Source organism: Corvus hawaiiensis, chromosome 8, assembly GCF_020740725.1.
Source record: "Corvus hawaiiensis isolate bCorHaw1 chromosome 8, bCorHaw1.pri.cur, whole genome shotgun sequence".
In the NCBI taxonomy this organism is placed as follows: domain Eukaryota; kingdom Metazoa; phylum Chordata; class Aves; order Passeriformes; family Corvidae; genus Corvus; species Corvus hawaiiensis.
The window spans coordinates 21,112,241-21,126,362 of NC_063220.1; the positions used below are offsets into that span (position 1 = coordinate 21,112,241).

The 14,122-nt window shown below is 42.2% G+C and overlaps 1 protein-coding gene and 1 long non-coding RNA gene across 3 annotated transcripts in view; one reads left to right on the plus strand and one right to left on the minus strand.

The window, feature by feature from the left end:
- The window catches only part of LOC125329589, a 30,583-nt gene extending 25,072 nt beyond the window's left edge, over window positions 1–5,511 (minus strand). The window contains exons 1-2 of the long non-coding RNA XR_007205216.1: window positions 5,304–5,511; window positions 424–548 (exon numbers count right to left, since the gene is read on the minus strand). This is a non-coding gene — a long non-coding RNA (uncharacterized LOC125329589). The remainder of the gene's footprint in view (window positions 1–423; window positions 549–5,303) is intronic.
- A 2,897-nt stretch (window positions 5,512–8,408) lies between these two features.
- ZSWIM8 (zinc finger SWIM-type containing 8) overlaps window positions 8,409–14,122 on the plus strand; it is a 56,538-nt gene continuing 50,824 nt past the window's right edge. For both annotated transcript variants that reach the window (XM_048311743.1, XM_048311744.1), the window contains exon 1: window positions 8,409–9,191. In XM_048311743.1, coding sequence (XP_048167700.1) covers window positions 9,014–9,191 — 178 coding nt within the window. In that variant the 5' untranslated portion in view covers window positions 8,409–9,013. The remainder of the gene's footprint in view (window positions 9,192–14,122) is intronic.

Genomic DNA, 14,122 nt, shown 5'->3' on the forward strand with positions numbered 1-14,122 from the left:
TCTCCGATTCATGTGTCATCACTCTTACGAGTCAAAGCCTCTGGAAAAGTGGAAGTGGGATAAGAGAAATGCAGTTTGAGTGAGCCATTGGTTCAAGAACACTGTTATACTCCACCCATGCTGCCCCACTGCTGAAACCTGAACTTCTGTAAGAAAAGTCTGTCTTAAAACATAGTCCAGCTCCTTGCAAGATCTGCACTGACTTTTCCAAGTCTTTAGGATTAGACTGATGGTGTAGCTGATGCCTGCAGACTCCAAGAATTATAGTGTGTAAGTTTTTGCATGTACTGACTCCAGCCTGCTGTTGGGAACCAACATGCACTCACTGAAGAAAGGACTGCTTGTGGTTAACAGTTTCCTCGCTTCATTGGGGTTTTGGGGTTTTTTTTTTTTCCTCGCGCCTTTGGGGTTTTCTGCACCTACCTGCATTTCCCTTCTTGCTTGTGCAAAACTGGGAAGCAGAGTTCGGGCATTTTATCTGGCCTTCCATGGGTCAGCAGGCACCGTTTCATCCCATCAGTTCTGCAGTGCTCTTCTGTAGTCACTATCTGGAAAAGAAACAGTTGAAGCTGTGGTTAATGCTACAAGTCTGTCAAATATTGTTTTGTATTAAAGCACTTGATTGCTGCCTTTTTGTGGTGAAAAGGCTTGGGAGGAGTGTATGGCATGAGCTTATTTGTTTCAGATTGCCTGCTGTAAGATAGCTTTGGATTTTGAAACTGAAATATGAATGAGGAAAAAAACCTGAGCTTTCTTCATGTGATTTTCTAACTAGGATAGCTACCATATTCATTGGGAGAGAGGAAGAAGGGCATTCAGGTATCAGCACTGACATTAAAAAAATTCTTACTTGGGCACAATTTCCTCTTTCTAGTGGAGGAAGACGGGATACTGCTCAAATTGCCTCGGTTTGCTGGGCTGGGTCCCATACTACTCTTAAACTGGCCTGTCTAGAAGGGGTTCCAAGCATTGGTAGGAGGTTTCTATGGAATTCTGTTCATGTGCAAAAGTGAAAAGAGGAAGTAGAGCCAGCAAAATGGATCTTTAGTATGTGGAGGGTCCACCTGGAGTAATTTATGTTTAGAAAAACCTTTGGATTTAAGATGTGCTGATGGAGGACAGGCATAGGACAGACAAATTGGTGAGACCCCAGTGCACCACTTGATCTTCTCCTCCCTGCTTTTCAAATCCCACACATTCTGCCAGAAATAAAAGGCACTGTTCTCTTTGCAGATTTTCAAAACTAGTCTGTCACCTGAAAGGAAGAACCAACTTCCTTGGCTCAGCTTTACTAATAAGAAGCTGTGTTGCTCTGTCAGCTAAGCAAAAGGCCTTGTTTCTCCTATCCCTTTATATCTGCAGTGGCCTTCATGCATGCATCAGGGCAGCTGCAGCTCTAAGGGGTGAGCTGGGAACAGGTGGAACTCAGGGCTGGGCTCATGTTTTGGCAGGAATTAAAATTTCAGCAAGTTATTCCTGTTGGGAAGTGTTTGCTGAGCGTGTTTTGATTGCCAGCCCCTGGCAGCGCTGGGGCTCAGGAGCCAGCAGCAGGTAGCTGCCAAGGGTTTCCATGAGGAGAGAGAGGTCGTGCAGCAGCGTTGCTGTCCTGTTTGCCCATGTGCCAGCCTGGACAGCACGCCCTCCTCACTGCAGAGACTGGGAGTGTGGCAATGTAAGTGGACAATTCAGCTGAAACCACTGCAAAAATTTATTCTTTTCTATTACTCTCTTCTTGGAAACAGGACAAAACCACTTCAAACCTTGGCTTTGCAGTTTAACTAATCTGCTCTGCTTAAACCAAAGCTGTATGAAAAGAAGATAATGTGCTTCTAAAGGTTCGTTCCTTACTCTTTTCCCCCCTCCCCACTCACACGTACAGACTTGCTGGAGGTAAAGCAGGATTATAACCTCTGATTGTGGGATTCTAGAACCAGTAACCAAACATACCAGAGGAAAGCTCCTTTGCTTCAGGTTTACCATTTTGCTACCTCTTGCAAGACTAAGAAGCAGATTCTGTTATTCAGCACAATTATGCTGAAGTCTCAACAGAAACCCTTTTAACTCTCCACATGTTTAAGCCACAGCTACGTTGATTTACACTTGAGAAATCTTTATTTTCCTGCAAGGCTTGTCTTTGCAGTTACATGGGTTTAACAATTTTGTTAAACTGATGCAACTCCATGGTTGACATTTAGGGGTGATGAATCTATTTGATTCTATTTGAATCAGATGCCACTGTTTAGAAGAGTCAGGAGTGTCCACACACAAGATTCCTGAATAAATAAGCAAAGAACGTGCCACTACTCACTAAACTCCTACTACTATTACATTTAACCATCCTAAATAAATATAGTTTGCTAGATTTACCACTAAATGTGATGATAGAATTACACAAATCTAGTTACCTTCCCCCAAGAAGACATGTGAAATGTCTTGGGAAATGCATTAAAGTTTTGGATAGTGAGTTTTATAGGATCTTGTCACAGCATTTTGCAGGAATATGGCTGAAAATGAAGATCTGACTAAAAAAGCTGGTAGCCTTTGAGGCAGTGCACAAAACAACCAGCTGTCAGTACCTGCTAAGGGTTGGTCACCTGCCTAGAGAAGAGAGATGAAAATAGAAGCAACTGATTTAATCTGGAAATCCCTAAGTCTTGTAAAGGAGCTTGTCTCCTGAATACACCAGAGATATGGGATCTGCAGGTGAAATAGGTGAACACTTGTTACCAATAAGCATCCAGATAACTTTTAAGTCTTGACTGGTTTGTTTTACAGAGCACTCTGCAATAAATCCTACTTGCTCAAGTCAGTAGGTCTAGGGAATTTTTTTTTTCCCCTCACTTATTACAGAAAAAGAAAAGTGACTGAAGTGTTATCTCTGTATCTAGCAGTCCAGGTAATTTTCAGTCATCATGAAATCCATAATATCTTTGTTAGCGTCTCCTCTTTCTTACACAAGAGGCCAGTTAAACATGTAACTGGAACAGCACTGACCCTTACCCACACTCATGAGCACAAAACTTGTCAAGGTGTGTTTTCTTAAATGGAACATTGCTGCATGGTTGTAGCAACCATACTATTTGTAAGAGAGAACCTTATGTTGGATTGACAGCTTAATTGACGATTGAACTTCCCATTCGGATCTGATGAGAGGTAGCATGAATTCAATTTTTAAAATAAAGCCCTTCATATCCCTAACTCCATGGTTAGATTATTTTTCTAGGGAAAGGCTGTGGAGAATACATACCATTTTACTGTCCATAATATGGTACACTGTTGTTCTTGCATTTTAGAATCACTTTTTCTTAGTAATCTTTTATCCCTATATTTAAGTACTAATGTACCTGTTATTTATATTTTGAAAGACTTTACTGCTAAGAAGCAGCTATAGTGCAAATTTTGCTATGGCCAGTTTCATCTGAAGGAGCAGGTTCAATAGCATGGGGAAGGCTTTGGCTCCTGAAGATGTGAGAAGCATGTAAATACAGCAGAGCATTACTTCAGTTAGCCAGGATCTGCTTGTCTATGTTGCAGAGCAGTGTATGTTGGCCTTGACATGAACAAGTGGGCTTCCTATATTCCCTAACAGTTATCCTTTACTTACCAGCTAACTGTACCTCCAAAAACAAATACAGAAGCCTGTCTTCTGCAGAAAAGGTGTGTTAAGGGTCAGCAGCACTTGTTATTTTTAATTACCATTTTTGATTTCTAAAACTGTAGATTGCTAGAGAAGGAATGTCACATTTAGCAATTTTCCTTGATTATTGTTTGGTGAACTGAAAATGAGCCAAGGAACCTATGTTTTGCCTGCATCAAAAGAGGCTTCTTGGTAGTACTTAGGAAGGACAAGGAACAAGTGTATAACATTGCTAGTTAGGGCAATACACTCTCTAGACAAACTGAGTTATCAATTGCTGAGTTTACATAAATGATGTATCTGACCTGCTCTCTAGACAAAGGAGAAAGATATTACACTGCCTTCACAATCTTTTCACATAGCTGAGGAAATGTCCAAATGTGATATTGACTGCAAAAAAAGAGAACTTGCAGTGTAACAATTGTTTTCTTTCCCCTCTGCAAAATGGAGAACATTTCAGTTCCCTTTAGCTTGGTGCTCTTATCTGTGAATGTATAGTGCACATTAGACCCTGCCAGACTGTCAGCTTTGGTAATGGCAGAAGAAAGTGTGAAAAAAAACCAAAAAACAAATGCTCCCGCAGGTTAGTGTGAAAGGAAGAGGAAAATATACTTGTATCCTGTGAAATACAAAATGCCAGACAACATATGCTCAGTAATCCTTGCAGGCAATATTATCTGTAAATGCCATCTTATCTTTCTGAAGAGTAGCAGTTATGTTCATACATGAGGTCTTAGCCATAACTGTTGTCTCCTGCTGTATAACAGTAATTTTAACAGCTGTTGCAAAATGTTCCCCTACTGACTCTATTTTCCATGTATGTATGTACGTACCAGTCACTTATCTCACAAATGGTGAATTCAGTTTTGAATACGGCTTTAATCAGGCACATGTTCATATTCTTTAAGATCCCAGAGACAGAACCTTGGACAACATAATTTCAAAGTCTTCTGTGGAAAGGATTAGTCAAACACCGGAAAATGCTTGATCCAAATGGGGGAAATTTAGCTTGTGATTCCTCAGGACAGCTCTGCTTTCAGCTTCCTAGTATGCATTGTCTGGAAAAGCTCTATGCATCTTGCACAGCCATTCGCCTAGTAAGAAGAGGAGCAAGGACCAATGAGCTGTGTGCTGTCCCTTTTGTGCTAAAGCAGTTCTTTGCTCCATCTCTTGTACAGGCCTAGTGTTCTGAAATAAATAATGGTGGCTGGTTGTTATGTCTGTGTAGATATTTAATATCTGTTATTAATTATTACTAGTTATTAATTAAGTGATCAGTATAGCATGAAACAGTGATCATCTAGGAGGAATGGGAACATTTGGCAGTCTGCCATAATGCCATAGTTCCAGAGCACAAAAAACTATTATTCTGCACATCCAATATATTACTTAGACACAAAGCCATATGTGTACTTTAAAGAATTTGCCTTTGCTTGTCATTTCTGAGTGCATTATCGCATGCAAAGAGACAATGAAATCTTTGTTGAGTCAGAATGGAGCTGAACAGCTGGGTCCCACTGCACTAGCAGTGAAAATCCCCAGAGTGCTGTATTTTGTTATTGAGTCTGTATTAGATTCAAGCCATAGCAAGGATGTGTTTTACTTTCCACGCAATCAGAAATAAAAACCATGCTGGATATGACTTGTAGAGTAGCACATGACTCACCAGTGAAAAGCAGACACTTCTGGGGTGCAATGCAGACTCTCACTGATTTTTAGTCCCCAGTGAGATCTTAAGACAGGAAACTAATGTAAATGTTGCAATTCTGCTTTAGGGTATGTGTGTGCACTCATATGTGTCTCTCTCATATGGAATGCTGCATTCTTAAAATTGTCTACAACGGAGGCAGAGGAATTCTGAACAGCAATTTCCTTTTTCTGAAATAAGAGAGAAAGGAAAAGAAAAGTACATCCCTGTAAGCAAGAAAACATCTTATTGGCAACCTTGTAGTTTCTGCAGGATTTCTTACTGAATTTCTTTCTTCCTAGCAGAACACTGCTGAAATTGTCAGATATTATTTTTTACAGTCCCTAGTTTTTGTCTGTTGGAAGATCCACAAGGGAAAATACATGCCTGTCTCATGCAATAAGCCGGCTGGAAAAAAAATGGATGAGTGTTTATGAACTTGTGTGCCTTTCCAAGCCATGAGGACAAGGAGAAGTGAAGCACTCACACCTGGCACTCCCTCATGTTGGCCAAGGCAACAACACACCCAGGCCTGGTCTGCACAAGCCAGAAGACACATTTTTACAGTGTCTTGAAATGCACTTTAAGATAAAAGTGCAAATGTGCACTCTGCTTTGCTTGCCTCATTCTTTTCATCACCTCTTCCATGCTTTCAGCCTGTGATGTTTAAGAAAGGGAAAGCAAGATTTCTTTGGAAATCTCCATAACTTGTGGTATCCCAAACCTGGAAGAAGGAGGAAAGGGAGTGAGGATTGTTACAATTTAATGGAATCAAACATAATGTACTGAAGCCCCCTTATAATTAGGACTGTCTAATATTCCTCCTCTCCTCTACCCTTTTTGATGTAATGTGTATTCTCTACTGGATTTAGGTAAAATCTAACAGTCCTGTGTTGCACATAATGTTGTCAAAAGATATTGGTGAGCAGCACCAGCCTTATGGCATCACCATGTTTCCCTGCCCACTTCTGTCATTTCAAGTGCGACAATCTGAGTCAGGGTGCTGAATTTCACCTGGTACCTCTTCACTCCTCAGACACAACACATTTATTTTTTATTTTTTTTTAATAATCTCCTTTTCCCCATCAAAATGCTCTCCAAAATTTCAGCTGTATATTTTCATCTTTGAAATTCCTACAATCTTCTAAATACCTTTTTCTCACAAGGGAAACACCTTTCCTAAGGTGAAATCCTTCTTTAATGCAACACTGTACAAAGTATTGCAATGCCTTTGCATATCTTTGCTTTCTCACGTGGCAGGGATTCTCTACAATGCCCTTGACTCAGAGTGCTATTGATGTAACCCACCAGAGCTCCCATTATCAGGCAGGTGTGTCTCTCTCCCGAATTACTGCTGGTGTGGTGCACTAACAGGTTATTTGGCAGTACAGATTTGATCGGGTCAGGCATCAGCACAGGACAACTTTTGGGTAGGATTAGGCAGCACATGAGCCAGAACTTGGCATGCTGTGCTGCAGCACATTGCCTTGTAGCTGGCTCGCCCGGTGTCTTGCCTCCCTGCCCGTGCACCTGTGGGATGTCTGGCTTGGTAGCACTGAAGGATCTGACATTTCAACAAGTAACCATAGCTTTTATAGCTGATGCATGCTGCAGTAATGCACCTTCGTGTTCAAAATCTTAAACGGGGAAGCATTACCTTTGTAAGGACAAACCATGTAAGACGTTTCCTTTAAGATCCAAGGTGCATCACTTAGGACCCTCTATGAGGACTCACCAATTAATAGAATTTTTTTGGATCAAGGACTATAGTATGACGAGGGAGATAGTGAGTGTTCCCAGATGCATTTCAGATTCTCTCAGCTCTACATTTACCATTTCTTAGTATGTCATTCTTTTTTCCCTAGCTTTTTTCCCCTCCCCGTCATCTACTTTTCCTCTCTGTACAAACACGGGGAGGGAGGTGTAGGTCCAGCTGTTTGGCTGACGTACTCAGCTTAAAGAGAGAACTTACTCTTTGGTATTTTACTACTCAACTCTCACAATGAAGCAATGAACTAGATCGCCAAGAAAGAGAATTACAGAAAAAAAAAAAAAAAAAAAAAAAAAAAAAAAAAAAAAAAAAAGAACCTCACATCTGCTGCTTTTAGAGTGGGCAGGATAGGAAGACCTTACCTAACCTATGCAATTCCTCATGGACCTGGCACGTGAGTTATTTCCTCTCTTTGAATTTTGGGGTTGTTCAGACGCGAGCAGCTCCTCAGACCCCTCCTTCCCTTCGGCCCCTGTTGAGAGAGCGAGGGGATTTCTCGGCCGGAGGAAAGCAGTCCCTGCACTTGAACAGGACTTATCGAGCCGCGGTCCCCTCACTTCACTTCCTTTTCCCCCCTCGGTCTCCTTCCCTGCTGTTTGTTTTTCTTCTAATAGAAAATGTTACTGAGAACTCAAATATTTTTTTCATTTCCAATCAGATGATCACAGCTGAGTGATTTCTACCTCATGCAACTCATCTTCGGTGCGTTCCGGGGTAACCCCCGGATTTTAGCACAGCTAGCGCTCTCCCGCTGCCTTTGGCGGTGCGGGCGGGCACAATACACAGACTTTTGTTTTATTACAGGCGCTCCAAGCGAGCCGCTGGGTGTGCAGCGGCAGGCAGGCGCCAGCCCAGCTCGGCGGCCCATCCCTGGGGACACCGGGGCTCCTTCTCCCGCATTCCCGGTGCCGGGCTGGGACCGGCAGCCCCGCCCGGCATGCCCCGCGCGGCGGAAGCCGGAAGCGCGGCGGCGGAAGCGGCGCTCAGCTGGCGGGGGGGTGTCGCAGGTGAAGCTGGGAAGCGCGGAGCCATCTTGGTGCCCGCGCCGGGCAGGGACGGGACCCGCCGGGGCCGCGAACCGCCGGGGCCGCGCCGGGCTCGGGGGCGTCCAGCGGGGCCCGCCGGTCATGGGCTCATAGAGACACCGCGGGGCCACCGCGACCGGAGCGGCGACGGGCTGCCCCCGCTCTGCCCGCCTGACCAGCGCCGGGCGCTCTCCGCCGGCCGCCGCCCGCGCCCCCGTGAGGCCGGAGCCGCCGCCTGCCTGCCCACCCGCGCCGCTGCTAGTGCCGGTGCCCGTGACGAGCAGCCGGGAGGTCGCGCCGCCCCTCCGCTGGCCCTCCGGCCTCACCGGGCCGTTTTTAAGCCCCCGCGAGCGGGAGGGAAGTTGTTCCTCCCCAGCCCCCGCCGGTGCCCCTGCCCGCTCTCCCCTCGGTTCCTGCGCCGGGAGTGAGACAAGCACAACCTCAGGGAGACCCGGCCCTGCGCACAGACACCGGCGGTCCCCCCCCGCGGGAGCCCCGGTGGAGGAAGCCGGCCCCTTCCCTCGTCCTGCAGTGCCGGGAGCCTTCGGACCCTCCGTGTGCCCGGCAGGCACCTGTCCCGCCTGGAGGCAGCTCTCATGGACTAACCGGCCCCCTCCGCCTCAAGTACATTCTGTGGACATAAGCATTTTTTAACTTTTTAAAGAACTTTTTTTTTCCCCCCATGGAATTTTTACGAGCTGCCCCTTAGTTATTTCCTGCTTCTCCCACCTCAGGCAGCGCTGACTTTGTTTTTTCCTGGTACTGTAGTATGGGGATCAAATCAAACCCGAGATTTTAAGTATTGCAAGAGCCCTCAAGTCCATTCGCCTGTTAAAAGTGAGCAGTGCTGTTCCTGTCTTTCTTCTTTTCCCCCACGTCGCCTGTCGGATGTGATGGAACTCATGTTCGCAGAGTGGGAGGACGGGGAGAGGTTTTCATTTGAAGACTCCGATCGCTTTGAAGAAGACTCTCTTTGTTCCTTCATCTCGGAGGCAGAGAGCCTTTGCCAGAACTGGAGAGGATGGAGGAAGCAATCGGCTGGACCCAATTCCCCCACTGTCAAAATGAAAGGTGAGGTCACCCGGTTTCGTTGGGATTCTCTTTGGATTCGTGGAAGTTGTGGGGCAAGGGGGATGGTAGGTGAGGAGGTCTGCAGAGGGAAAGTCAGAGCAGCAGAGAGAATTCCTATGTAGGATTCATTGTCGGGATAATGTTTGACCAAAGATTGAAACTGTAAGTTCACTGGCGTTCTTAAGACAGAGCTGTCTTTCAGGTGAGTTTTCATCTGCATGCACTCGTGGTATTGTGGTGCTGCTCTTCTGAGTAGATTTTGTGGGATTGCTCTTGGAAATCTGAAAACCGTTTTCTATAAACAAACTACAGACTTGGCTGGGAATAACTGTATAGGTTCCCCACATGCTGTGATCGAAGTACACTAAGATTTCATAGAGGTTTTTGTAACTTCTATAAAGCTACTCGTGTAAAGCCATGTAAGCCGTCATTGTATAGAGCAGTCCATTTTCCTTGTCTGATTCTTGGCATTTTTCGTTTTTCTTTTAAATTAGCTCTTTCTTTTGGAATAGTGTAGCAAGAGGGCCTTAACACTGTCACAAAGAAGTCGGCTAACAACAGTGTGCCTGCTTCAAGAGTTGTTTTATTTCCTTTCTGCTGATAGTAATTTCTATTTGTAATTAACATATACTTATTAGCTCTTTGCTTGATTTTTTTTTTTTTTTCTTTTTAACAAAACTTGATATTCTACTGCATTGTGAACCTGGAATTCAGGTGATGTTTGCACTAAGCAGAGCCAGATACATAGTTAACAGAAATTACACAAGCTCTTTCTACTTTTCCTTTTATCACCTGTTTCTTCAGACCAGTGTCAGTACTTTTCCTGTTATTGCTGATCTTTGTAACCATCACCTGCTTCATTGATATCTCCCTACCTGGAACTGCAAAACTTTATTTTCTTCTGAATATTGGCCTTACATGATCAGAGAATGCAATTTATATTGAATTGAGTTGGAATCTGGCCATGTTGTGCTATGGACAAGTGTTCAGTTTTCACTGGTTTAGTACCAGAAAGTACACTTTGCATTAACCATAGGCTTTCCAGAGCAGATGAAGTTTTAAATTCTGCTACTGTAAAGAAGGGGAACTGTGTTGGCGTTTTTAAAAGCTGTGAATCCTGAAATGTAGAAATAAGCATTGTGCATAGGGCAAAGCGTATATACACATATACATATATATATATATGTAGTATTTTGTTTACATACTGGTGTGGAAATAAAGACATCTCTAGTTCGGCAAAGGTGTATGGGATTGGTTTGTATGGCTCTGCAAGTCAGACTGATGTTTGCAGAGGTGATTCTTTTTTTCAATTTTGAGATGCTTTTAGCCAACTTTTCTCCACTGGTTCAGTGTATGAGTGCATGTTCTTCTGGGTCTTGACCTAGTTCCTTGAGCTCTCCTGACCGAATTAAATCAAGCAGCAGTTGCTCTCTCTGCTGTCATCCACTTGTTGCATTAAAAGGAAAAGCTACTTCAGTAGATTGTGTGTATTTGCAATCTTCAGGCTCTTTTCTGATGTGTAAAACAGAGCTAACATATCACAACAATAGCTAACATTTTTGTGATAATTGTAATTATTTACGCCATAGTGAGATGCTGTTCTGGGTTCTGCAGACTTGCATAGGCAAGGCTTTTATTGCTTGGCCTTGGTTCATATATTTCAGGCTTTATTTGTAGAGACACCTCATTCCTTTGTATGAGAGTCTTACTTAAAACAGGAGGGACATTTTGAAAGGATACTGTTGCCTCCTTTAAGGCCCTTGCTAGAAATTCCCAGGCTCTGGTCAGAGTTATTTTGAGAAGAATGTGAATGTGGATTTGTGGCCTAAATAATTATTTATTCACACTATGAAATCGTATGATACTACCATTATGGAACACTTGCAGGTACTTTACTGTACACAGTGTGTTGCCAGTAAGTCTGGTCTGATTGAGATCTGTCATTGTCTCAAATCTCCTTGGATTTCAGAACTCCTGTACCAATTTTATTATTTTTAATACCTCTTCTTGACAGTGTTTTTAAGTCAGAAAACACAGTTTGTATTCAGAACTTGCTGGGTCCTGAGGTGGTAGCTTGTAGTGAGTAATTTCAAATGTGGTAATTCAAAATTGAGCTGTGTGTTTTTATTCCCACAGTTTGCCATTTTGTTGTGTCCTGTTGCCTGTGCAAACAAAAAATGAGGTTAGACACTAGGTTCTTCTGTTAAGTGCTAAGAAAAAACAAGAGGTACTATATTCTGTTAGACTTTTCCTCCAGTTTGGAGCTCAGCCTGTGTTTTGGTGTGGAATTAGCCAGACAAGTTATGTAATAGAAAGAATTTCTAGCTTTTTCAATTGTTTTCAATTTGGCCTTCTAAGTGTCTAGTTCTTCATTAGTTGGTTCAAAGAGAATCCCCCTGAGACTGATGGAAGTGCTGTTCTCTGGCTCTTAAACAAACAAACAACCTGCACACACACCAGTTACGGCTTTCTTACTTTTTGCAAGTTTTTATTTTCTTCTTGGGTATTTTTAATATTACTGTCATGCTTACTGGAAATTTAACAATAAGGCTTGGGACAGCTTGTTGCAAATACACAGAGTATTCACTGCAGAGGATTGCCAAAAAGATGAGTTATTCACTTGTTTGTGAACCACCCCATTGGTTTGCTAAAAAAAATGATGGAAGAGGGAGAGAAATGTTTGAGTTTCTCTAATATAATCATTGGAACTGATTTCTTTATAAAACCAGGTATCTTGAGTAGCTACATCAGAAAAATAGAATTGTAATTGCTATTTTTTTTCTCTCATTTAATTTCTGTTGTGGTAAAGTCTTCTTATAGTCTTCCTATATTACACTCTAGAAAGGAATTTTCTCCTTAAACATAGAATTGTTAATGTGAAGAAGGAATGCATTGTGTCCACTTCATAGATGCCCTTAGATTTTGAAACTGCTCTCCCATCTCCACTGAGTCACCTGCACTGAAATCCTGGAGGAAACATGTCAGTTTTGGGAGTACTGGGAGTCCTGTCATGATTTGGAATGTTTGTTTTAGGAATGCCTTGTTCTCTTGTTAGACTGCCTTGATTGCTTGCTTTACCCCTTGTGTTTTTAATTTTGAGTGGTGTAATGCTTCTAACTGGTATTTGGCCATTCATTACCTGTATACATCATTGATTAGAGGCTTTCAGTGCTCAAGCAGAGGATTCTGCTCTGAAGTTAAGGTGAATGGATGTTTTGAAATACAGTGTCCTTGCAGTGTGTTCAGAACTATCTGGTTCTTAGAGTTGGTTTATAACTCCAACTCTTTTTCTTACATATCACATTACAGTCCACCACTTTGTTACCCATCTACTAACGAATGCACCCACTTGCCTTTTCTCTGCTTTTCTGGGCAGTCTTTTTTTTCCCAGTAACCATTATGATCCTCTCATGCCCTTCTCGTTTTTTAAAGCAGTTGTGTTTTTCATTGGTAATTGGAGTAAGTGTAGTCTCTCTGCAAACGTTTTATTATCTGTTATCTTCACATAAGTATTTTTGTGATAGAATTTTAAAGAATAAATGTTAAAGTACACTCATTATCTCTTCAAACCCACTGTGGCTTTGTTTCTTCCTGAAAGCTGCTAAGCTCTTTCCCACCCTTAGTTCTTTGTTTCGCAGTTTCTGAAGCATAAATATTTACCAAACACATAAGAAGCTGCCATTAATACTGTAGGATTGTTAAGTAATGCTTTCACAATATATTTATTCATTTTATATTTATTCATTCACAGTGGATTTGGTTGGAAGTGTGCTGATGAGTTGTGTTGAATCTGTTTTCAGTAGGCAGCTAGTGGGCAAACTTGACTTTTTTTCTTTCCTTTACTGTAAGCTTGAACTATTGTATACTGTATTGCAAAACCCCGTCAGACCTGACTAAGAATTGATGCAGGTAGTGCCCTCTTAGAAAATATTATTCAGCCCCAGACAGTTTTTATTCTTTCAAATAAAGTTTCAAATTCTTTCACCCACAATGTGAAGTTTTGGGCACAGTGTCTCAAAAGTATGAGCTGTATAGAGAAAATCATTGGCAGAGAATATGCAGAGCCTGAGGTGAAGATATGATCAGTTTAGAGATCAAAGCCTGAGCATTGTCTATACTGGTAAAATGACAGTGACTGATTTTCATTAATTTATACAGGAAAAGAATAAATGGCATAGAGAGCACTGCTTCTTCCTCAGGAATGCTAGTAACTAAGAAATTAAAGTTAACCCTTGTTCAAACAGTAACTTGAGAAAACAGCAGGAGGAATATTTAGTCTCTTTTAAATTAACACTGTGCTCTTCAGACTCGTGGTCTTTTCAGAGAAGAATGCTGGTATCATCCCAGAGTGTGTCCACTCTTTGAGCCTAGTGAAGCTGGAGATGGAGACTGTAGTTTGCTGCTGTTTTGTTACCAGCCATTACTGTGTATTATGACTGATTTTTTTCTTTTCCTACTTTATTTGTGCCTCTGCTATTAAGGGGAAGATTATGTAGTAAACTCACACTTCTGGGAGGTACAGGTGTAGTATGTCTTGTTTGTTGTGTTCTCTAATTTAATACAACACATGACAAATCTGTTCTAGCTCAAATATATCTGTTATATTATATCCAACTTCATTAGTAAAATGCTAAAACAGTAACTGGTGAGCAAAGGCGTTATATGGCTCCCTAGTGAGTTTCTTTATAGAAGCAACAGAATTCTAAAGATATAAATGTTGATGAGAAGATACAAATGGTTGTGAAATAAGCAGGGATCAGCTTTCCAAAGAGTAAAGGTAACGTGAAAGTTAGGGTTTAGGTGCTAGCAGAAGATAGGTTTCTCTGTATTTTATCACCTTAGTAAATGAATTTCACCTGGTTTTGTACTCTAATCCATAGCTGGTGATGATGTTGACTTGCTATGGAGCAGAAGCAAAACTTCAGGTTGAG